Source organism: Megalobrama amblycephala, linkage group LG23 (assembly GCF_018812025.1).
Source record: "Megalobrama amblycephala isolate DHTTF-2021 linkage group LG23, ASM1881202v1, whole genome shotgun sequence".
NCBI classification, from domain to species: Eukaryota; Metazoa; Chordata; class Actinopteri; order Cypriniformes; family Xenocyprididae; genus Megalobrama; species Megalobrama amblycephala.
Genome location: NC_063066.1, coordinates 24,110,913 through 24,137,277, shown reverse-complemented (window position 1 = coordinate 24,137,277; position 26,365 = coordinate 24,110,913). Strand labels below are relative to the sequence as shown.

Here is a 26,365-nt window from a genome sequence, read left to right as displayed (position 1 = left end):
GGGTTCCAGTAGGTCTGGAGTCCTGGCTGATTTCCAGGGCGACTCTGGAGGAACTGACCAGGCAGGTGCCAGCAGGTCTGGATTCCTGGCCGAGTGCCAGGGCGGTGGTGGCGGCGGCGGCAGAACTGGCGGCCTGGGCGGCGGCGGTGGCAGGGCAGACGGCGGCGGCAGGGCTGGCGGCCGGGGCGGAGGCAGCAGGGCAAGGCGCTTAGGTGGCGCCGGCAGGGCAAGGCGCTTGGGAAACCAAAGAACAACCTCTAGGGTGGTCTCCGGGCCTTGAGGGATGGAGGAAGCCCTTCTCCTCTTTTTTCTCCTCTTATGAGGGTGAGACGGTGGCTCTGTGCCTACCTCATCTGTAGGCACCGAAGCGGACTCACAGCCTGGAACAGACTCCCTGGCTGGAGCGGGCTCACTGGCTGGAGCGGGCTCACTGGCTGGAGCGGACTCACTGGCTGGAGTGGGCTCACTGGCTGGAGCAGGCTCACTGGCTGGAGCGGGCTCTGGAGTGGACTCACAGGCTGGAGCGGGCTCTGGAGTGGACTCTCTGGCTGGAGCGGACTCATGGGCTGGGACGTACTCACGGGCTGGAGCGGGCTCCCTGGCTGGAGCGGACTCACCAGTTGGAGCGGGCCTTGGAGAGGACACACGGGCTGGAGCGGGCTCCCGGGCTGGAGCGGGTACAGGAGGTCTCCGAATCGGCTTATTCTTATGCAGATACAGGTACCTGGCGAAGTTCCAAAAATTTAGCCTCTCCACCATCTCCATCTCCCACTGCGGTAGAGAGTCATTCAAACAGTTATTTCATATGTCCTCAAGGACCGCATCAGGGAGGCTAAACTTCTCCGCCCGTGACCAGAACCTCTGTATGAACACCTGCATCTTCATACCCCCCTGCCGAAGCGCCGCCAAATCCTGGGGATTGCTCCGAGCTCCCCGTGTGTTGGTCGGGGACCGGACTCTCTCGCTGCTGGATCCTTGCATTGGTGGTTCGTTCTGTCACGTAATGCACACAAACAAGATGTTAGGATCCAAGCGCAGCTTTAATGGGATAATCCAACACATAATCCACAAACAGGCAAGAGTCAAAATCCACAGAGCAGTCCAAACAGAAAACAAAGGAACAAACAGAAGCCAGAGATACAAAAGTGCACGTAACATAAAACAACGAACCACAAACAAAGGCAGAAACAACTGAGTATAAATAGACAGACACTAATGATGAAACACAAAACAGCTGGTGCAATGAAGGGATAATGAGTCCGGGAAGTAGGTTATGGGAAATGCATTTCACAAGTAGGGTGAGGAACAGTCCGGGTTGGAGTGCCCTCTAGAGGCAGACAAGGGCACTCCCAGTAATGATCATGACAGCAGCATGATAATGCACGGCCCCATGTTGCAAGGATCTGTACACAATTCCTGGAAGCTGAAATATCCCAGTTCTTACATGGCCAGCATACTCACCGGACATGTCACCCATTGAGCATGTTTGGGATGCTCTGGATAGTGTATACGACAGCGTGTTCCAGTTCCTGCCAATATCCAGCAACTTCGCACAGCCATTGAAGAGGAGTGGACCAACATTCCACAGGCCACAATCAACAAACTGATCAACTCTATGCAAAGGAGATGTGTTGCACTGCGTAATGCAAATGGTGGTCACACCAGATACTGACTGGTTTTCTGCACATTTTAGAGTGGCCTTTTATTGTGGCCAGCCTAAGGCACACCTGTGCAGTAATCATGCTGTCTAACCAGCATCTTGATATGCCACACCTGTGAGATGGGTGGATTATCTCGGCAAAGGAGAAGTGCTCACTAACACAGATTTAGACAGATTGGTGAACAGTATTTGAGAGAAATAGGCCTTTTGTGTACATAGAAAAAATCTTATATCTTTGAGTTCAGATCATGAAAAATGGGGGCAAAAACAACAAGTGTTGCATTTATAATTTTGTTCAGTGTGTATATCAGCACTGGAGAAAACAGTGATGTCATCGTCCAGCTCAGTTTAGTTCACATACAATGGTGTCTATGCAGGCAGATAAAAAACATTGTTGAATATCAAGCGTCTCCAACTAAGCAAGCCAAAGGCGACAGCGGCAAGGAACCCAAACTCCAACAGGTGACAAACAGGTGATAAAAATGGAGAAAAAAACTTTAGGAGAAACCAGGCTCAGTCGGGGGGGACAGTTCTCCCCTGCCCAACAGTGAACAGTGCGTGATTATGATTCATGATGTGCAATAATCCATGTTTGTAATGTTCAAGCCAATCTACTGCACGTGTCTGGAACTGTACATGCCGATGTACTGCGCATGTGTAGAACATATCTGCTAAGCGGACCCCAGCATACACTTTCAGTAGTGTAAATACAAGTAGTCCACATCCGTGCTGTCCGCAGCTGTCTGTGTACACGTCCGAACTGGAGAATAACCAAGTGGCAACCTCCCTCCGTTTCTCTTGAAGCCAATACAGAAGTGACTAAAACTGCAAGTCATCGACTGGCTGCTAGGGACAGGCTCCAAAAGAGAGCAGAATCTCATTGAGCCCCATGTTAAAACACCCAACTTTATAGCAGAAAAAACATGTTTACAGCCTGATACAAATTGTGGTTTTTGGTCTATATAGGTTCATGACAACTGTGAGGAGGGTGAATTTTTTCATAACTCATCCATTTAAATTATATTAAACCTTAAAGTTCTGCATAATTAAGGTAGCGGCTACTTGAGTGACAGGTGGATTGCCGCTGCTGTCACCACTAGCCTTTTGTCTGCTGCCGTCACGTCACCTCAGCTCCACCCACGTCCCGCCTCTTTGCCCATTTTCTGTTATCTGGGAGTGAGGTGCAGTGACGCGCTGCCAAGATGGCAACGGCTGGCTTTAGGTTTCAAAAATGCTCTTCAGAAACGTACGGGTGATGTTGCGGACACTACGTCCATATTTTTTACAGTCTATGAGTATAACCGAGGCTTAAAGCAGCAGCAGCCTCCTCCAGGTCCTTGTGCCCGCCCATTAGGAAGTTATTTAGGTATTATAAGTACTATAAGTATTTAGGGGGTGCTGTTGTTACACTAATAAATAGAATACATCAATAATATGAAGTTACTGTTTCTGAATAAATAAAGCAGTAAATGAAGTCATGCCACCAAGCATCATGTGTTGATGACTCCATTGCTGTGTAGATCATCTACATATGTTAAAATCAAAATAAAATATTTAGGTTACAACTGCATCTGTCTGAGAAAAAAAACAGCAGTGATTTACTTTATTATTGATATTTTCAAAGCTTTCAATGTACTCATTATAAAAATAACTTCATTAATATTTATTTAGCTTTATCAAGTAACCTTAAGCCTCAGAACTCTGAAACTAGAATAAAAAATAAAGTTTTTTTCCTGAATACTAACTGAAATGAAAAATAATTCATTTATAATTCTTAGTGTTGTTTCCAAACAAAGAAAAAATATATTTGTTTATACAACAGTTCTGTCTGGTTCTCGAATCTGATTGGCTGATAGCCATGCGATATTTCAGTGATAACAGCACTCCTACTGCCTTTTCACCGTTTGTATCACTCCGCTTGAAGTGACCATCATGGCGGCCGATCAAATCAACCGTAATTTTTACAAATACTCCTTGTACCACGAACTGTAGTTTTAATAGTTTTTTAGGCGAGAATGTAGTTGTTTAGACCTGAAATATGTGACTCATATTTAATAACAGCGCCTATTTTACAATTTGTTTTGACGTTTTCGGAGATGCGAGCTCGAGTGCGTCAGCGGCCGTTCAGTGCTTCTGTAACCGCCGAGAACAGCTTCATCTCGGCCAGTGCCTTGGGGATTTGCCGCTGGCTCTTATAGTGGTTAAACATGAGACATAATTCAATTTGAGTATATAGAAGGGACAATCTTTGGTCTTATTAATCTATTATTTGTTCCAGAGCAAGTTGAATTGTGCTATATTAAATTTGATAATAATAAACGTTACGTTACATCCTTATATAGCATATTGGCTACAACTAGATGGGACATATCAGACTCTTCTCCGCTCTTCAAATACGTAAAACATTAAACTTTATAAACATATGGTTTTTTGAGTAAAGAAAACGCTTTACATTTTTTTTCCAAACATCAGATCTTTATTTACCTTTGCATTGCACAGAGAATATGTCCAAACTGTGTGCGCACTTCATTCACGAGGTGAGGCGGATTAATGAGGTTTGATTGACAGTTTGAGGATCCAATGGAGTTAGGAGGTTTTGTCACAAGCTCTTTAAAATCCTTTTCATTCGTTAAATATTTGTAAAACCCACATACAAGCAATGGTGACCTAATTTTTTTTTAATAACTAGTGCTTTATGTTTGACTGAACTGTACAATTGTGCTTATTTGTTGTTCAATAAATATTATTTATTTTATATAAATATGTCCAATAAGTAATATGGATTGAGTGAACATTACATTAATACGCCATTAGATGGCGGCAACACTTTACAGGAGAATGAGTCAGTGAAGCACAAGAGACTTTTAAATTGAAAGGAACTTTTGCAAAAGGAAGTTGTTTTAGCGCTGTGGTGTAATGGATGTTTTGGAAAATTCCCAAAGCTGTAAAAGAGAAATACAAAGATCGCTTTCCTCAGTGGACATTCAAACGGACTTGTATAAAGGATATAATATTATGGACATCGACTTGAAGAATGAATGTAATGCAATATACCAGACACAGGTAATAGCCTACTCTCTCTCTCTCTCGCTCTCTCTAATACTGTACAAAATTCAATGTGTTTCAATGAAGCGACTCAACGTTCCTTCGTTACTAGTTCTAAAGTGACGTTTTAGAGTTAGTAACGGAGGCTTGGTTCAACTGACAACTTGAGTTTTGAAACGTTCCTTCGTTACTAGTTCTGAAGTGACGTTTTAGAATTAGTAACGGAGGCTTGGTCCAACTGACAACTTGAGATTTGAATCCGTGGCGGAAGGAAGTAGTGCTGCACAAAAGAGGGTTTTAAAGACACTCCGTTGTTGTTCTTATTTATTTACACACTCGTGCCGTCGAACTGTTGTATAAACGCAATATCACACTGGTAGCCGTGCGATATGGCTGTATATCAGCACGCTGTGATTACCTACGGCACTCGGCCTGCAGCGTGCTGATATACAGCCATATCGCACAGCTACTCGTGTGATATTGCTCATATATCGGCATTGGCTACCGGCCAAAATGAATTGAAAAATATTGGCATATCGATACTATTGGATTGAACACTTCAACAGATTAAACACTTTTATGTAAAACCTTTAAATACATTACAATATTTATAACTTAAAATACATTTCGACATTAATCCTGAAATGGGCACTTTGCCTGCTCTGTAAGTGTCATATTGAATTTTATATGGATGAAAATGAGGCTGTGAGGGACAGATGTAGGCCTAGTTTCACAAACAGGGTTTAGATTAAGCCAGGATTAGGCCTTAGTTCAATTAGGATATGCAAGTAGCTTTTATAAATGTGCTTTAGAAAAAGACATTTCTGGTGTGCATCAGTTAAATGGATTTTTTTTAATTTATTTGCATTTTATTTCATTTATTCTAATTTTGTATCCTTTGCATCCTTACTTCAAATTCAAGAATTTAACTGGATATGGTATGCCACATGATATTTATGATTTATTGTGTTATTGGTGTACATACAATGAAAATACATAAATTTTATTCAACAATTGTTAAATTGTTGTTTTTACCGTGCCTAAAGAAAAAAGTCTTTCATCCTAATAAAAGGTCTGACGGTGACTTTTTCCCTGCCAAATATCAATCTATAAATCTTTTCTCTCAGCCTTAAAGTGTGTATGTCACTTGTGTGTGAACCACACTTGTGAGACGGAGGCAGAAGGAGCGTGTTGGAACTCAGTGATGCTCATAAATGGGAAGGAGGAGCCAGTGAAGTCCTGCGTATCCCCATCACAGCTCAAGGGTGAAATGTATTGCCGCAGCTCCAGAAACGTCTATACACGCAACTGCTGCTTTACAGATTTCTGCAACAATGAGACTCTGCACCTCAATCCAGGTATGACAGGCCAGTTTCATCTTCCATAAAATGAAACTGTCTAGTTCTAATTCTGAAACTGTCTAGTTCTATAAAGAGTGCTAGAATTAAACTAACAGTACATTTGTATTAGTGTGTGTTTTGTTTTGACTGTTTTTGTGTACAGAATAACATATCTTTCTTTGTTCAGAGAAAGTAAACCATATATGTCTTAAAAATCATGTCTTAAATAATGTGTTTGTGTGGTCCTGGGCTCCCATTCCCCACACTTTAGAAGTGCTGATCCTCTTCTTCTACTAATATGACATAACAAGGCTGGCCGGGTTACTCGCGGGCAGCCCGAGGGTTATAAATACTGTGTGTATCCTAGCAGGGCAGTTAAAATGGTCTGAGCGGCTGTCTAACAGGTAGAGTCACACATAACTTGTGACGTCATGTATAAAAATTTGTCATGCTGTCTGTCTCTCCCATTTACATACAGTATTTGATTTAACAGTATAAATATGCAGTTAATTATCATTGTATTGATGCATCCAATGTTATTATTAATAACATTATATAATGTAATTTTGTTTGTACGCCTATGGCTACGTACACACTGTAAGTTTCAGGAGTGACAACCGCATTTAAATGCGGGAGTGAATCCCCTAAATTATCGTTACATGTGTGTACGGAACATGGCCCACTCTCGAAAATGCGATGATTGACAGCTTGAAAACCATAGCGACGTTCTGGCGTCTCTCGTGTTTGGTATCCGTTATCGTGACCAAAGTAATATTAAAGTGACAAAACACTTGTTTTTTTTAGCAATTTAACTAAACACACTAACACAGTCGACGGAGGCGTCGTGTTTTGTTTATGCTTGTATAGCCAGTTTCACACAGCGCGCGGCACTCATTATGTGTTGTCATGGTCACTCATAAGCTTTTTGGGCTCGTCTCATAAAGCAAACGGGTAATGGAGTTATTAAAGTGAGCAGACATGAATCGCGATTTTCAGCATAAAGCATTTGGATAGGCTTGTGCTTTCCCTGTGGTTCGCCGCGCATACACGAGAGACACACGTTACACCGGTGCACGTAAACGTCATTAACAACTAGTTGTTCAGTTCGGTTCCTGCATAGAATTTCTGTAAATGAGGTTGTCACTACATGTATTTTTCTGGAGTTAATACGGTTGTAGAATGCGGTTGTCACTCCCGTATTTTACTGAACTGTGTGTGTACAGAACGTGATTAAGCACTAAAAGGTGAACTGACAACCGAATTTAGCTGCAGTGTGTACGTGGCCAGTATGTAGCCTAGTTCTTTTTAGTTTGACTAAAATTCCGGCAGGAATAAATGTAATGAACTTGCAGCCAAACCTGCCTCTGCTCTGATTTAAATTCATTTATTGAATTTTAGTGTTGCACCGATTTTTTTATTTTTTATAGTTTAGACAAAAACCTAAACGGAAAAAGAAAATAAATTTGGTTAATCAATTTGTTAAATAAAATGTATTTAATAATCAAAAATCAAATAAAAGTTTAAAAGTAAAACATTTAAAATTTAGCTATACGGCAGTTTTAGCTATATAAACATTTTAATATAGGCTAATTGTTTCTACTCCAATTTGTTGGTTAAGTAAATCATGGCTGTAATAACTTTTCCTATTACAGATTTATTTAAACATACATTAACGAAGACAACTCCAACAGGTTAAGTCAAAATATAATGAATATACTGTATGCTGCATGTATTTAGCAAAATGCTATTTTCTGGGGTTAGTTTTCCTAACTATCCAGTTTATGGTCATTGAATGGCTTTTACGTTACGTGACATTGTTCTCAAGTTTTATTGTCATCTTTCTGCGGTTGAAACACTTACTGACCGATTACATGAGACATGATACATTTCGGTAAGTTGTTCTGTATCTTTAACAATTCCTTCTGATGTTCATTCATGTTTATTTGCTGCTGTAATAATAGTAAAGAGGAAAAGATGATCGGTTCACGCTTTATCCGCGCTGTCTGAACGGAGCCTGAGGCACTATACAGTTTATGGTCATTGAATGGCTTTTACGTTACGTGACATTGTTCTCAAGTTTTATTGTCATCTTTCTGCGGTTGAAACACTTATTGACCGATTACATGAGACATGATACATTTCGGTAAGTTGTTCTGTATCTTTAACAATTCCTTCTGATGTTCATTCATGTTTATTTGCTGCTGTAATAATAGTAAAGAGGAAAAGATGATCGGTTCACGCTTTATCCGCGCTGTCTGAACGGAGCCTGAGGCGCTATAAGCAATTGTTTCCGCCATTGAATAAAAAAAAGGAGCCTAATTTCAAATTTATCTCACAATTCTGAATGCACAACATGTCAAACTTTGAAGCTGATGGGCTGCAGCAGCAAAAGACACACTGGTGCCACTCCTGTCAGCTAAGAACAGGAAACTGAAGCTACAATTTGCACGGGCTCACCAAATTTGACCAATAAAACTCTGGAAAAACATTACCTGGTCTGATCAGTCTCGATTTCTGCTTCAACAATGAGATGGCGTAACAACGTGAAAGCTTGGATCCATCCAGCCTTGTATCAATGGTTCAGGCTAATACTGGTGGTGTAATGGTGTGGGGGAATTTCTTGCCATGCTTTGGGCCCCTTAGTTCCAGATGAGCATCGTTTAAACGCCACAGCCTTGTATTGTTGTTGTCCATTGCTTTATGACAGTCTGATGGCCACTTCTAGCAGGATAACACGCTATGTCACAAAACTCAAATAATCCCAAACTGGTTTCTTGAACATGACAATGCTCACTATACTCAAATGGCCTCCACAGTCACCAGATCTCAATCCATTAGAGCACCTTTGGAATGTGGAGGAATGGGAGATTTGCATTGTGGATACGAATCCGACAAATCTGCAGCAATTGCGTGATGCTATCATGTCAGTGTGGACCAAAACATTCCTTTCAGCATTTCAGCACCTTGTTGAATCTATGCGACAAAGAATTAAGGCAGTTCTGAAGGCAAAATGGTCCAACCCAGCAAATTGTACCTATTAAAGTGAATGGTGAGTGTATACGTGAATCAAACAAACAAACAAACAACAAAAATTACATCCATTTAAAAAAAAAAAATGCCTCTTGTCTCTTTCCCTGTGGGCCACCAAAGCCGGAGCATTAGCTTTAGCCGTTATGGGTTTTTTTGTTTTTGTTTTTTTGGCTAAAGGATAAAATCTGTGCAGCTCATGAGAGAAATTTTGTATTTCGCATTTCACTGCATTCCAAATTTCAAGTTTTGGGAACTCTGACCTATGAATTCGCATCACTTGAAGACCAGTAGAAGATTATACGCCTGTGACTGGCTGAATTAAAAGAATGATATTTTTGCAGTAAGGTCGAGTAGGTTGTATATTTGTACATTGCAAAAAAAAAAAAAAAAAAAAAGAAAAAGGAAAAAAAAAAAAGAGGAAATTTACATGCTCAAAGTCTAGTGTGACCACGGCTTCACTCACACAATTTTCCATTAAAATACGATTTAGGACAAATATATGTACGTACTGACTTCACCCTATGAGATGTATTGTGCGTTTTTTAGTAACAGGTTTGTTTTTTGTGTCTTGAATAAATATGTTTTGTATAGAGAAATAATAGGCTATAGATTGCACTTTCTCTTTCTGTTTGCACAGTTTTTTTTAAATACCAAACTCATTGATGCCACTTTGTTTATTCTTGAAGTGAACTTTTGCCAGTATTGTGATTAGATTCACTGTTTTGGACTGCCGCCTTGAACTTTAGAACGCGAGTACAGAATGATGCGATATGATGTGCGATTAAAAGCCTACCTGTGTCTGTGGTGCGGTGATTCCTGTTTGCTGTACTACCGGTTCCGGGGCATTCACATGGGGCGGAGGCGTGTCTGAAGCTTGGCGCTGACGTGACCATCATAGTGACAAAAGCCAATCACATTAATTCCAGCATACTTAAATGCTATACTGTGCTAGCTTACAAGCTTCAAATACACCCTCCATCAAGCCTTTTTTAGAGCTTTCTTTTTGCATCATTGATTATTATTTTCTTGTTTATCACTGTGAAGCTGCTCTAAAACAATCTGTATTGTATAAAGTGTTATAAAAATAAAGGTGACTTGACTTGAAAAGAATATTCCCATAATTCTGTTTTTTAGGAGTAGTTCCTGATTATGGGTATAGTTCAAACTAATTTTATATACATTTCTTATTACATTTCTTTATTTATTCATTTATTGAAGCTTTCTGAAATGTAAAGGTCCATGACCATTATCTGCTCGTGCATAAGACATTGCTTGTGTTTCTTTCCAAACAAAGAACTGGCTGGCTGATGTTCCATAGAAATTAGTCCAGTCTTGGCCAGTGCACAGTGTGTGTTCCGTCTCTCTTGTTGTTGTGCAAATCCATTTTCACAGTTATTGGTGCTGGAGTTCATCAGGTTGTAGGTCAAGTGTTGTGAAACCTAAGGCCTTGTTGAAAATATGATCACACAGGATGTGTATCATCACGGGGCATGGAACTACAATTACTGTTACCATGGTTAATGCAACTACTGCATGTTTAGGGCTTTTATAAGACCTGAATGCTTATAAACTAATAAATCTGAGACAGAAAAACATTTTAATAAAGGTTGTTTTTAAGTTCTGCTGATAGGAATGAAAAAACAAAAACCAAAACCAAACAGGAAAAAAACTGCCATATAACAATCTATCTGATGCTTTTTTTTTAAAAAACTTTACTCTAATATCTAGAAGAATTTTTTTCATTCAATAGGAAATTACAAGAGCAGCAAGCCAGTCATAATGTAACTTTAATGCAATTTATATAGTCATGCTTTGCATATTTAATGCAGTAATAAAAAATGTGCCTCTACCTAAATTTTCACAAAACTCTAAATAAGGTTGCCAGATTCATTTTCATCTCTTTTGGATAAAACTGAACATGCTTTTAGCACCGCTCACTGGACATTTCACTTTGAAAGTGTTGTGAAACATAAATGCAACATTGTCATATCATTATGCAGAAATTTCGCCATAGGCACTTTTTTTTTTTTTGTGCAAATTGAAAATATATGAAGATTTTGAATAGGAACAATGGATTCACATGGCATATATAAAAGGTTTTTTTTTTTCTTTTGTGAGTTATATATATATGTCTGGTGATGAAAACACACTGAGAAGTGATTTATACCCTTTATGATAAACCAGGGATGGCCAACTCCAGTCCTGGATGGCCAACTCCAGCCCTGTGGGGCCACTGTCCCGCACAGTACAACTCCATCCCTAATCAAACACACCTACCTGTAATTTTCGAGCAATCCTCAAGACGTTGCTTACATTTTCCTTCAGGACTATTGTCGCCCATTTTTGTGTTAGTCGTAGTGAGCATTTGGTGGCACTAATGCACTGAAATGTGAAACACCACTCTGTGTCTCAAGGACAGCAGATAAAGTCATCACTAACTTTATTGTTGATGGCATCTCATACTTCACATGAAACACCAAAGGTTCAGAATATCCTGAATGGATAGGCTAAGGAATTTGATAAGTTTAGCATCGGAAAAATAGGCAGCACAGCCCCTAGAAGTAATATACAGGTGCTGGTCATATAATTAGAATATCATCAAAAAAGTTGATTTATTTCACTCTTTCCAAAAGTTAAACTTGTATATTATATTCATCCATTACACACAGACTGATATATTTCAAAAGTTTATTTCTTTTAATTTTGATGATTATAACTGCCAACTAAGGAAAATCCCAAATTCAGTATCTCAGAAAATTAAAATATTACTTAAGACCAATACAAAGAAAGGATTTTTAGAAATCTTGGCCAACTGAAAAGTATGAACATGAAAAGTATGAGCATGTACAGCACTCAATACTTAGTTGGCACTCCTTTTGCCTGAATTACTGCAGCAATGCGGCATGGCATGGAGTCGATCGGTCTGTGGCACTGCTCAGGTGTTATGAGAGCCCAGGTTGCTCTGATAGTGGCCTTCAGCTCTTATGCATTGTTGGGTCTGGCATATTGCATCTTCCTCTTCACAATACCCCATAGATTTTCTATGCTTGGACACAGAACTCTGTGAACAGCCAGCCTCTTTTGCAATGACCTTTTGTGTCTTGCCCTCCTTGTGCAAGGTGTCAGTGGTCGTCTTTTGGACAACTGTCAAGTCAGCAGTCTTCCCCATGATTGTGTAGCCTACAGAACTAGACAGAGAGACCATTTAAAGGCCTTTGCAGGTGTTTTGAGTTAATTAGCTGATTAGAGTGTGGCACGAGGTGTCTTCAATATTGAACTTTTTCAAAATATTCTAATTTTCTGAGATACTGAATTTGGGATTTTCCTTAGTTGTCAGTTATAATCATCAAACTTAAAAGAAATAAACATTTGAAATATATCAGTCTTTGTGTAATGAATGAATATAATATACAAGTTTCATTTTTTGAATGGAATTAGTGAAATAAATCAACTTTTTGATGATATTCTAATTATATGACCAGCACCTGTAGTAATAGTGATTCTATCTTACCTTAGCAGACACCACTAAACATCAATACAATGGTTATGAATTTCTGAATCCTTTAAGCCCTGTATGAGTTTGTATTTGAACCTGTCTGCTGTTGTTGCAACTGAGCTCATCTATCAAAAATGCCTCTCTGAAATTTTTGCAGAGACCCTCTGCTCTCCATTTATCTCTGCAGATACTCTGTAAAGTTTCCTTCATTGACTAATGGCCCTATTATGTTCCAAGTTTACTTACTTACAGGCTGTTTTAGTAGACAGGCAAAAGGGAAAATGTGTTTTGAAATACCTTATTCTGGTTGTTGTCACTAATGACCCTGTACAGATGGGGTAAAGTCATGGCCCACTGGACGAGGACAACTTAAACTAAAATTTGAACTCACATTGGTTGCATAGCTGCTTATGGTACATACTACAATCCATTCATGACAGAAAGTTATGACCAATGCATGAAAAGCCTTTTCAGATATGTTTCTGTTTTGTTTGTGTTGTCCAAAACTGACTGGTTTTCTTGCCCACTCTGTGTCTTGCCCACTCTGTGTCATCGCTGACTTTATGGCACCTCAGTCTGCAATGGGTATATTTCTAGCGAATAGTTCATTTCAGATACTAATAATAATCAGCGGCGGTTGTAGACTAGGCAGGGGCCACGGGCCACGGGCCACTTGTACTTTTAGGGGAAATATTTTAACATATCTTAAAGGTATAGTTCATCTAAAAATGAAAATTCTTTCATTTACTCACCCTCATGCCATTCCAATATGACTTTCTTCTGTTGAACATAAAAGAAGATATTTTGAGAAATGGTTGTCATTGTTTTTTTCTTCTTCTTCTTCTTCTTTTTATTCATACAATTTAAGTCAATTGGTTACCAACATTCTTCAGAATATCTTTTATGTTCAACAGAAGAAAGAAACTCATACAGGGTGAGTAAATGAGGGTGAACAACATGAGGTTGAGTAAATGAATTTACATTTTTGGGTGTACTAACCCTTTAACCTATTTTTAGAATTACTGGAAGTCATTTTTGGATCATGAATCACTCTGCAATCTCTACACATTAACTAAAATGATTTCAAGTTAATTTATTTATTTGACAAATAATCTTGTATTGTTGTGTGGTAATGAGCAGTGATGACATAATACACTTTTAATATCTAGGCACTTTCTGCATCTTTAACTTGACACATACTATATAATACAAAAAATTGATTAAAAAAAATAAATAAAAATCTGCTGCATAGTCTTACAGATGGGCCTAACACAAATCGAAATTGAAATTGAATTTATCTGTAATATTATCATGCATGCTCAATTTATAAAAGCAAAACTAAACCATTTATTTTACATGTTGTTTTGTAGCCATCTGTTCTCTGATAGCAGACTCTTTGCAAAGTTTGCATAGTCATGAGTGTTTCATGATTTAAAAACAAACATCTAATACTGTATAAGCAACACTGGACAATTGGATAGATTAATATTATTTCTCACTATATGAGTATCATGGGTGCAGAAACAGAAACACAGGAGCTCTGAATAAACACAGGAGAAAGAAACACAACCATCTTAACATTGATGTGAGTACAGACAGAGATGAACAGAAAATTTAGGGCAGTTTACACAGAGTGAACTAATTAACTGGAACAGAAATAGGTGTGAGCTAATCAGGAACCATGGAAACAAATAAGCAAAAGGAACACAGGCAAACAGGAACATAACAGAACCAAACCAAAACACAATGAACCAAACATACTCCTGACAACGTGAACATAACTGAAATTAAATATTTTCTTTTAATTGTATATCTTCTCTCGGGTATCTCTGTGGTATGCTGAAGATGTGAAACACTCTCTCTGTTATAGTGATGGGTCACTTGTGAATGGTTCGTTCATTTTGTTGGTCATAGTTTATCTTTGTCTACATTATAATGGCTTCCTAATTTGGAATATGATCAAAGATTGCATATGTCGACGTGAATGGAGTTGATAACACTTTACAATAAGGTTCATTAGTTAACATTAGTTAACTACATTAGTTAACATGAACTATTAACAAACTGGACTTCCATAGCTTTTATAGATATTTTTTTTAATGTTAATTTAAACATTTACTGATACATTATTAAAATCAAGAGTTGTATTCATTAACATTAGTTAATGCAGTGTGAACTAACATGAACAAACTAGTATCAACTGCTGGACTTTTATTAATTAACGTTAATAAAGATGAACTAGTATGGTAACAAATGTATTGCTCATGGTTAGTTAATACATGAACTAAATGAACCTTATTGTAAAGTGTTACCAAGAAATTTTGCAAACAAAAAGAATTGCAAAATAAAAAATAGTGCAAAAATAAAGATATAATAAATTGCAAAAATCACAGACAACAGGGAAGCCGATGAAGCACCCTGAACCGTGACAGTACCCCCCTCCTCAGGGACGCCTCCTGTCGTCCCCGGAGGACTCACCATGAAGCCGATGGAATTGGTTGATGAGAGCGCGATCCAGAATGTCACGAGCCGGAACCCAGCATCTCTCCTCTGGACCATAGCCCTCCCAGTCTACCAGGTATTGATAACCTCTACCCCTCCGCCTCACATCAAGGAGCCGCCGTACCATATAAGCCGGAGACCCCTCGATGAGTCTAGGAGGCGGAGGGACAGAGGTCTGGGGCTGAAGGGGGGAGCGAATGACGGGCTTTATCTTAGAGACATGAAACACCGGATGGATATTCTTAAACTGAGGGGTTAAATTGAGTCGAACCGACACCGGACTAAGCACCTTGGAGATAGAAAACGGTCCAATAAATTTGGGTCCCAGTTTACGTGAGGGGAGTTTGAGAGGAATGTCTTGGGAAGACAACCAGACCTTCTGACCGCACACGTAAAGTGGGGGCTTAGTACGGTGACGATCCGCCGACGCCTTGTTCCTGTCACCAGTCCGAGTGAGGGCTTCTCTGGCAACCCTCCACGTACGGAGGCATCTCTGAATAAACGAGTGCGCAGACGGAAAAACGGCATCGGATTCTTGAGAGGGGAATAAGGGTGGCTGGTAGCCTAAACAGCACTGGAAGGGAGACAAACCCATAGACGAGACCAGGATGGAGTTATGTGCGTACTCGACCATAGTTAATCTGGAACTCCAAGATGATGGTTCTGCGGACGCCACACAACGCAAGACTCTCTCCAGATCCTGGTTAGCACGCTCAGCCTTACCGTTTGTCTGCGGGTGATACCCGGAGGAAAGGCTCGCAGTCGCCCCCAGCTGTCGACAGAACTCTGCCCAAAACTTAGACACAAATTGGGGACCCCTGTCAGAGACCACGTTCACCGGGAGGCCATGAATACGGAAAACGTGATCCAGGACAATAGTCGCTGTCTCCCTCGCTGAGGGCAATTTGGGGAGGGGAATAAAATGTGCCGCCTTCGAGAACCTGTCCACCACAGTAAGGACTACCGCGTTGCCGCTAGACGGAGGTAGGCCTGTGACAAAGTCCATAGCTATGTGTGACCAGGGTCTCGAAGGGACAGGCAGCGGCTGAAGTAACCCTGCTGGGGGTCGATTGGAACCCTTACCCGCAGCACAAACAGGACATGCCGATACAAACTGACGAGCGTCTCGCGCCATGGAAGGCACCAGAACCGCTGCTTGATTAAACTACAGGTACGAGCCGCTCCTGGGTGGCAAGCTAGTACGGATGAGTGACCCCACTGAAGGACGCTAGTTCGGACCGATTCAGGCACAAACAACAGGCTCTCAGGGCACCCCGCGGGAACTGTGACATTGCGCAGAGCAGATCGGACTCTGGATTCCACCCCCCAGGTGACCATTGCTACCACCCGATCGGGAGGCAGAATGGTCACCGGGAGGGTGGATCTTGGCTCAGCCTCAAAGCGCGTCAGGCTTACCATTCTTGGATCCCGGACGGTAGGAGATGTTAAAATTGAACCGACCGAAGAACAGTGCCCAGCGAGCCTGTCGGGAATTAAGTCGTTTAGCGGTGCGGATGTATTCTAAGTTTTTATGATCGGTCCAAACTATAAAAGGGACCTCCGCACCCTCTAACCAGTGGCGCCACTCCTCCAGCGCCATCTTAACAGCCAGTAACTCTATATTCCCGATGTCGTAATTCCGTTCCGAGGGGGTTAAACGATGGGAAAAAAATGCGCAGGGATGTATTCTGTCATCCGAAGGTGACCTCTGAGACAAAATCGCCCCCGCTCCCACCTCTGACGCATCCACCTCCACAACGAACTGACGAGTGGGATCGGGAGTAGCAAGAACGGGAGCCGAAACAAAGCGACTCTTTAAGTTTGAAAATGCAGCCTGAGCCTGCGGTGACCAACAGAAACGTTTTCGAGTGGAGGTGAGATCCGTCAGAGGAAGGGCGACCTGGCTGAAATTCCAAATGAACCGCCTGTAAAAATTGGCAAACCCCAGAAATCGCTGGACCGCTCTACGACTATCTGGGGTAGGCCAATCAGCAACTGCTTTTACCTTGGCGGGATCCATTCGGATACCTTCGGATGAAAGAATAAATCCCAGGAACAGAACCGACCGTGCGTGAAACTCGCACTTCTCCACCTTAGCGAATAAACGATTCTCAAGCAGCCACTGAAGCTATAACCAAATACTCAAAGTGCCCTGTGGGGGTGTTGAAGGCGGTCTTCCATTCGTCCCCCTCCCTAAACCGAACTAGGTGATAAGCATTGCGAAGGTCCAACTTCGTAAAGATGGTCGCCCCCTGCAAGAGCTCGAAGGCCGATGACATCAACGGCAAAGGATAACGATTCTTTACCGTGATGTCATTCAACCCCGATAATCAATACAGGGACGGAGCGATCCATCTTTCTTCCCCACGAAGAAGAACCCCGCCCCAGCTGGAGAGGAAGAGGGCCGGATGATACCAGCTACCTGAGAATCATTGATGTACTTCTCCATGGCCTCCCTCTCAGGCCCGGAAAGAGAGTAAAGGCGCCCCCTAGGTGGAGAAGTGCTAGGCAACAGATCTATTGCACAGTCGTACGGGCGGTGCGGAGGAAGAGATGAAGCTCGGGACTTACTGAAAACCGCTCTCAAGTCATGGTAAGCCTCCGGTACATTCGCCAGGCTCACCGGCTCCTGTAACACAGAACAAGACATAACAGGAGAAAATGCAGGACCCAAACATTGAGATAAACAAAAAGTGCTCCATGCCAGAACAGAATTAAGAGTCCAGTCAATGTGCGGGTTATGTTTGACCAACCACGTGTGTCCCAACACTAATGGAGCGGAGGGAGAATGAATGAGGAGAAAACGAATCTCCTCAGCATGATTACCCGAAAGGGTGAGAGTAATAAACCTGGTGGAGTGGGTAATTCTAGTAAGATGGGTGCCGCAGAGAGTTCTGGCTGAAATGGGTTCGGCAAGAGGAACAGATGGAACACCTAATCGAGCAGCCAGGTCAATGTCCATAAAATCACCATCCGCTCCAGAATCAATCAAGGCTGACACCTGATGAATAGTCCTATTAAATTGTAATGAAGCCTGGAGTACGGAACGACCACCAGAGGGCAGCAGTGTATTAGTGACGCTCACCGTACGTCCCTCGTTGCACGAAAAACGCCGCCTCTTCACTGGACACGAGGCCGCCACATGCCCCGCCCTCCCACAGTAAAGACACAGATTGTTACTGAGGCGATGGCGCCGCTCGGTGATCGTCAGCCGGGCTCTGCCGATCTGCATGGGCTCCTCCTCAGGCATGACGAGACGCTGAAAAGTCGCGTCACCCGCCGCTCCAGCGACCAAGTTGGAGAAGTGCTCGTGAGATGCCACGCCCCTCCGATGCCGGGAACGAAGAGCTATCCGGTTGTCAACGCGGATGGCGAAGTCGATTAATCCGTCGAGGCTGGGAGGCAGTTCGAGAGAATATATCTCATCCTTGATGTAATCTGCCAGCCTGTGAAGAAAATGATCCCACTGCGCCTTAGCATTCCATCCGCATGATGCGGCGAGAGTGCGGAACTCTATGGAATAGTCTGACACAGACCGACCTCCCTGTTGCAGCAAAGATAACGCCCGCGCCGCCTCCGTCCCAAGTGCGGAGCGATCGAATACCTTGCGGAGCTCCTCCGAAAACTCCTTAAACTAGCTGCAACATTGATGTTCATTGTCCCACATGGCCGTTCCCCATTCTCTCGCTTGTCCGATAAGAAGCGTGATGGTGAATGCCACCTTAGATCGCTCCGTAGGAAAACACGAGGGCTGGAGTGAAAAAGTCAGAGAACATTGTGACAGAAAGGAACGAATTGGGCATGAATTGGGCTCACCGGAGTATGGAGCAGGTGGATTAAGACGTGGTTCGGCATGACGGGAGGCAGCTGTCTCTGGATCGGGTGGAGGTTGTAGAACAGGAGTCGCGGGAGGAATAATCTGAAACTGATCAAGCCGTTCAGTGAGTTGTGTCAGTTGAAGTGACAGTTCCGAAAAAGCGTGACGAGAAGCAGCGATCTCCTCTTGCTGTCTACCCAGCAGCGTGCCTTGCTGCCTGAGGACCCGGTGAACGTCGATCTCCTCTGCTGAGTCCATAATGGTCAGTAGATTCTGTCAGGGACGTGAAGAGAGAGAACTCAAACGCAGAGGATATGTGCAACTGTTTATTAGGAACAATAGAAAATCCATATAAACATCCAACGTGTGTAGTGACACACACACGAAAATAAACTTTGTGGATAAACTCCAGAGCCATCCGTACAGACACCTGCGGACACAGGCTGTGGAGACCACCTCAGGTGCAAAGCCTAAACGGGACGTAGAAAAGAGACTGAGGATATCGGGCACACGGCCAGCAGAAAGACTCCTCGTCTAGGCGTCCTGAGCACAGCAGCGGAGAAAGGTAAGACAACAAAGACACACAGCACAAGCACAACCGTACATGAATGACAACACGAAATCTACTGACAACAAGGGACAGACACAGCAGAGAATAAAAGGGAGGAAGGGGACAAGCGACAGGTGAGGGTAATCTAGGGTGACCACCAACAAACAAACCAAATGTGGGATGATTAATACGTTTGTGTGGGACAATGTGGGACATATTACCAACACTAAAACACAACCTGAAGCTGTTATATAATGTCTATCTAACTTAATAACAACATTTGTAATCTTCCTTTCAGCTGATAAAAATACTTTGTTCTTTAGTCCCTTCCAGAAAACACCATTACATCACACTATAACAAAACATGTCTTTATTTTACATGTAATTTAAATTAAACATCACTGACCCTAAAGGCAGCAGGCATCATGCAGATAACTATTTTTAATAAGGTGACCAGATTTCTGAAATGGAAACTGGGGACATTTCCTATTCGAGTGATCAAAATATCACCAAAATCGACTTTGTTATTATCTATTTAAAAACAGGGACAATACATTTTTGAATGTTTTTGTTTTTAATTGTTGTGGGTTCCTTATAGGCTATTATTACATTAATAATTATGATTTAGTTTTATTATTAGGATTTTTGCTCTGGTCTAAATACAATTCACCAAAAAAACTTTTACACGATTAATAGTAACCTGTAAAAGCAGTTCAAAACAATATGTCTGTTATAACATTAGTGTGACTTTACAAAAGCACATTACATTACAAAAATAAAACATAAATATAAGAAGATAAATATTTTACAGCATTTAACATATTTTTTAACATTACTGAATTTAATATTTTAATTTTCACAAGCTGTTTTTAGCTGTATACAGTCATTACAACGGTTTTAACTATTTTGAACTATTATTCTGCATTTTAGACTCATTTTAAGCACAAAGTACGTGTATTATTTTATTTTATTTTATTTTATATTTATTCATATCTGAGTGTACCTTCACCACGTAGTTAAGACGTGTGTGTGGAAATTGCTGCGTTGTGACGGAACTTATGTGGACGTTTAAAATTGTGCAGATCTCGCATCCTGTTGAGGCCCTGTTATAAAACATACAAACAGTATGAATAGTTAGTATGTTACTAACCTTGAAACTGATAATGATGTTTATTATGATATTTGACGATAATGGCGTTTTGCTCTGTTCCAGATCCAGATTACGTTCCTCAGGAAGTAGCGGCGCGCGCGCGCGCGACCAAGTGTAGCTGCACAGCCCTCTGCACACATTTTCCTGCAGAAAATGACAGGACACAGACAACAGGGAAGCCGATGAAGCACCCTGAACCGTGACACTCCAAATCATTGAATTCAGGTGTTCCAATCACTTTCATGGCCACAGGTGTATAAAATCAAGCACCTAGGCATGCAGACTGCTTCTACAAACATTTGTGAAAGAATGGGTTGCTCTCAGGAGCTGAAGTGAATTCAAGTGTAGTACCGTGATAGGTTGCCAATAAGTCTATTCATGAAATTTCCTTACTACTAAATATTCCACGGTCAACTGTTAGTGGTATCATAACAAAGTGGAAGCAATTGGGAACAACAGCAACTCAGCCAGGAAGTGGTAGGCAACATCACAGAGCGGGGTCAGTGCATACTGAGGCGCACAATGCGCAGAAGTCGCCAACTTTCTGCAGAGTCAATAGCTACAGACCTCCAAACTTCACGTGGCCTTCAGATTAGCTCAAGAACAGCATGTTGAGAGTTTCATGAAATGGGTTTCCATGGCAGAGCAGCTGCATCCAAGCCTTACATTACCAAGTACAATGCAAAGTGTCGGATGCAGTGGTGTAAAACACACCGCCACTGGACTCTGGAGTGACAAATCACACTTCTCTGTCTGGCAATCCGATGGACGAGTCTGGGTTTGGCGGTTGCCAGGAGAATGGTACTTGCCTGACTGCATTGTGCCAAGTGTAAAGTTTGGTGGAGGAGGGATTTATGGTGTGGGGTTGTTTTTCAGGGGTTGGGCTTGACCCTTTAGTTCCAGTGAAAGGAACTCTGAATGCTTCAGCATACCAAGACATTTTGGACAATTTCATGCTCCCAACTTTGTGGGAACAGTTTGGGGATGGCCCCTTCCTGTTCCAACATGACTGCGCACCAGTGCACAAAGCAAGGTCCATAAAGACATGGGTGAGCTAGTTTGGTGTGGAGGAACTTGACTGGCCTGCACAGAGTCCTGACCTCAACCCGATAGAACACCTTTTGGATGAATTAAAGCGGAGATTGCGAGCCAGGCCTTCTCGGCCAACATCACTGCCTGACCTCACAAATGCACTTCTAAAAGAATGGTCAAAAATTCCCATAAACACACTCCTGAACCTTGTGGAAAGCCTTCCCATAAGTGTTGAGGCTGTAATAGCTGCAAAGGGTGGGCAAACTCCCTATTAAACCCTACGGATTAAGAATGGGATGTCATTAAAGTTCATGTGCACGTAAAGGCAGGCGTCCCAAAACTTTTAGCAATATAGTGTAGATAGCTCCTTAGCCTGAGGTAACTTGGTCACGTCGAGCTAGGCGGGCGTGGTTTCAGCAACCAGGCACCTCAGCTCCACCCGCATCCCTCCTCTTTTCCCACGCACTGTCAAGATGGCGACGTCCCACTTTAGGCTTCAAAAATGCTCTTCAGAAACCTACGGGTGACGTCACGGACACTACATCCATATTTTTTTACAGTCTATGATCACAACAGATCAAGGCACCATGGCTGATCAGAGGCATGCGGGTGGATTGTTTCCTTGTATTCACACTTTTACTAATTAAAATGTGAAATTAAAATGTGCACGGTTTTGTTTTGTTAACTACATGTGTATTAAAAGCATTTGCTTAAATTAGAGATCATGTTAAAGTGGTGTTTATTAGCTGTAGACTACTCGCTAATGTGAACTGTCTAAAAATAGCCAGCACCTGCTGTTTATTTCACTCAGTGTACAGTTTTTTTTATTTCAGTTTTGTTTCGCTTACTTAACTGTTTGAGAGAACGCAGACAGAGTGACGAGTCACTAACCGGCCATCAATACTACTCTTGCGCTGCAGCCTCTTCATGACCTTTGTGAAGTTGGCACCCCATAAAATGAAATTATCCCTAAAATCATGCCATTTCTTTGTTCTGATTTGTGCCTCAAAAAAGAATGTTTGTGCTGGTTTCGTGTTTGGGATATTGAACATTAGTTTTTGGGTTATGTGACATCACTCTCCACCCCATGTCGTTCAAATCTTTCCAAACCCCTTCTTAGTAATAACAAATGCTGTATAAAAACCTGTAACTATGACCCTGTCTTAAATATAACAAAACAACTTTTTTACGAACAGTTATGTCATTCTCCACCCCATGTTGTCTAAATCATTCCAAACCGGTATTGTATGTTTGTGCTTGTTTTATGCTGTTAAAATGAACATTGTATTTATTCAACTTCTTTAGAAATAGGCTAAAATTTGGGGCAGGGACGTCACTCTCCATGCCATCCAAATTGCTCCAAAACGGTGCCGTTGGTTTGTGCTGAATTTGTGCCATAAAAAAAACTCTGTAAGTGATGAAAAAAACACACTATCTACCCTAATGTCGTCTAATTGTTCCACAATGGTGTCAATCGTTTGTGCTCAATTTGTGCCAATTTGTGGGTGTAACTAAAATAAATCATTCTTATATATTTAAAGCTGCAATATGTAAGATTTTTAACCATGAGCGGATTAGTAAACTTTCTGTGTCCTGTAGGAACATGCAAAGGGTTCCGTATCCTCACTTTATCCCCCTCCTGGAAACAAGGAGTGAGAGCATCAGTGTATTTTTTTCATTTTGTACTTTTTCATTTTGTGTTGCAGCCGCGTAACCCTTTGGCGAACAGTCATGTCAGTTGGTCAGTGCACAGGAGCAGATGGCAAAACAGACAGCCTTGTGCGCATTTGCCTGCCATAAAAGGAGCTGAAAGGGTGAAGTACTAGTTGAAGCATGTGGAGTGGTATGGTATACCTTTAAGAAGTCAGTTACCACAGGTTTCCACATACTGATGACAGAAATGAAATCACAGAATCCGTAGTGACAGTGCGAGTAAAGCCGAGGACACACTTAACAATTGTAAGGCCAATTATGAATGTAATTTGATACTTACGACTGACCATGCCCAAATGCGCCGAGTCAGAACCAGTTGCGTTCAGTCTGTGTTTATTGTCAGCATTTAAAATCATATAGTGTGTTGAGTTCAGTCTTAGAATGTTTCAGCTAATTGTTAAGTGTGTCCCCAGCTTAAAGGAGACCTCTGGCCATTTGCTGTAATAATCAGTTAATGCTATAACAAACCTGCAGTCGGATGCAGCAGTGTCAAATGGACTGACTATATCCACAGACACTTTTTGCCATTGGTCATCTGGCAGCAGCACCGGCTGGAGAAGAACAGGATGTGTCTTGACAGTTTTGTCATTGAGCTGAAACACAGTATGACCTAAACAGCATGGCTTGTTTGCCGGAAGTGACACTTGTCTTTATTGAGCTGCAAGCCTGCAGCTTCTAGTCATTGTAAGACAGCTTGAAGTGCTTTGTTGTGCTTAGACATGTCACGTCCATGGATGAAAATGTTGTCCAGGTAATTTTCAACCCCTGATAAGCCAGCCAGGATGATGGTCATCATCTTCTGAAATGCTGCAGGTGCTGAAGCCAATCTGCAAGGAACACGACAAAAATGGAATAGTCTGTTGTGGATAATAAAGGCTGTGAAGTCACGACTGTTCTCATGCAGCGGCACTTGGTAGTAAGCATTAGTCAGGTCGATGATAGAGAAAACAGTAGAACCTTTTAGAGCAGAGAGTAGTTTATCCATGTGTGTCAATGGAAAAGAGTCCACAATCACTGCTTTATTTGGCTCTCTGAGGTCAACGCACATCCTCATTTTACCTGAATTTTTCTGCTTAACAACAATTGATGACATCCATGCAAAGGCGTCAATGGTTTCTATCATGCCAGCTGCTTTGCAAGCAATTTAATTCCTCTGTTGCAGCACTATAAACAGAGAGTAGCAGATGGCAGTTTTTGGCACACAGCTGTGATGGTTTCATCCAGCTTTACGCGGTGTTTGATATTTAGCACATCCAAACTCAGCTGACTCAGCAACAGTGCACTGAAAGACTAGCACAGGAGAAGCAGGCACAGGAAGGGCATTAGGAGGCAGGACTGTTTTCAATTCTCACATGCAGTGCAGACATTAGGCCACTTTGTCCACAATGAAGAACATAGCATGAACTGAGTGGTCATGGAAGGAAACGTTAGCTGACAAACATCACTGTGGTTGGAATGCAGAGAGTATGAGATTAATATTCTGTGTACAGTACAGTAACTTCTGGTAACTCAATTTCACGGACCTCTTGCATATTTGATCAGCACAGTTTAGCATAATGTCCAATCTTTTCACACCAGTATTTGATATTCAGCAGGCCAGCAGTCTGAAAGAAACATCAGTTTTTTAGTTCTAACACACCTTAATGAAAAGGTGTAGGTGATACTTAAAGTATCAAATAATAAGACAAAGTCTGAAACTTGCATGCCTCGCCTGTTTGAAAGAGAGTCATGATGCAGTTTGTCGCGGCTCCAATTGATCTTTGAAGATCAATTCAATTGAAGTTGTTTTGATGAGAGAGAACAAGGTTGCGAAGGTCTTTGATGACTGGGCAAACTCCTTTAAAGACTTCTAGCTCAGCATCCTCATCTTCATGTCAGAATTTCCCCTCTTTTTTTTTGGTTTTCCCAGTTGATCTTTTAAAGCATGAGGATGACACCTCAGGAGGTGAGTGAGCCAATAAGGAGTTGCACTTTTAGAGAGGTAGTTTATTTTCCTTTGTGTTAAGAGAAGAACTGTCAAGTTTTTTATAATTCTAATACATAACAGAGTTAGCAAATTATAATGTAAATGAACATTCATTATGTTAAAATTAAAATTTCACCACATACTGTAAATACCAAACATGCTATACATGTGATCGTGGTTAACTTCGGTGAGCAAGTCTAAACCATTCCTTTAAAAGAATTTGAATTAATACATGCAAAAAATAATATAAAAGGAAAATAATGATATTAGAAAATTGGATACATGTTTATACAAGTGTTAGAATGTGTGAGATTAAAAAGGTTTATTTGTGTTTTTTAAGGTGAATGAAATAAGAGTAAAACTCCTTTTCCTTTGGGTCGTAAAGTGATCTTATCTTGCTGTCTTTGCTGGTATGGTAACCAGTGCCTGGTTCTAAATCAGGGTGTTAGTTGCAGTTTGAGGGTAGTGTTGGAAACTTTTTTCCTCGTCAAAGCAGAGACCAGGAGATGTTGGGATATCTTTCAAGCAGAAGTTACTCTTTATTGAGAAACGCGCTGTGTGTGGTTGTAGTCATCCAAGTCTCACTAAGGCAGTGTACTTGGTAGTTCATATACATTCAAGGGGGAGGGATCAGCCCATTCCCTACATTTCCCAGCCATGATCTAATCAGAATAACTGTGTCATTGAAATGCATAGGTGCTAATCCAATCAGTCTGACAGTATCGCCCATACATTTACATTATCATAGAGACAAAGGCACTGCTGTATCTTGAGCTTGTCCTGCCAAATGGTCAGGAAGTGCAAAAGGTTTGTCACACCCCCCTGAGCTGCCTGCCTTGATCTCCTTAGAATGTCATTAGCTTTACCTTAACATGCTAAATACAATATACTTCACCTTAGTAATTCATGTGAGGTGATGTCAGTATGTAGGATCAACAGATCTTAAACAGATTATTAAATTTGTAATCCCACAGTAGTTCCACAGAAACTCTAACACATAGTTTGCTTGTTGGTTGAGGGGTATTGTGGATTATTTATAATTATATCATGCAGCGGCACTTTGG

General features: G+C 41.5%; 1 protein-coding gene across 4 annotated transcripts in view; it reads left to right on the top strand.

Annotated features, from left to right (window-relative positions):
• LOC125258680 (activin receptor type-1C) overlaps positions 1–26,365 on the top strand; it is a 109,407-nt gene that overhangs the window by 23,387 nt on the left and 59,655 nt on the right. For all 4 annotated transcript variants that reach the window (XM_048175643.1, XM_048175645.1, XM_048175642.1 and 1 more), the window contains one exon: positions 5,833–6,063. In XM_048175643.1, coding sequence (XP_048031600.1) covers positions 5,833–6,063 — 231 coding nt within the window. The remainder of the gene's footprint in view (positions 1–5,832; positions 6,064–26,365) is intronic.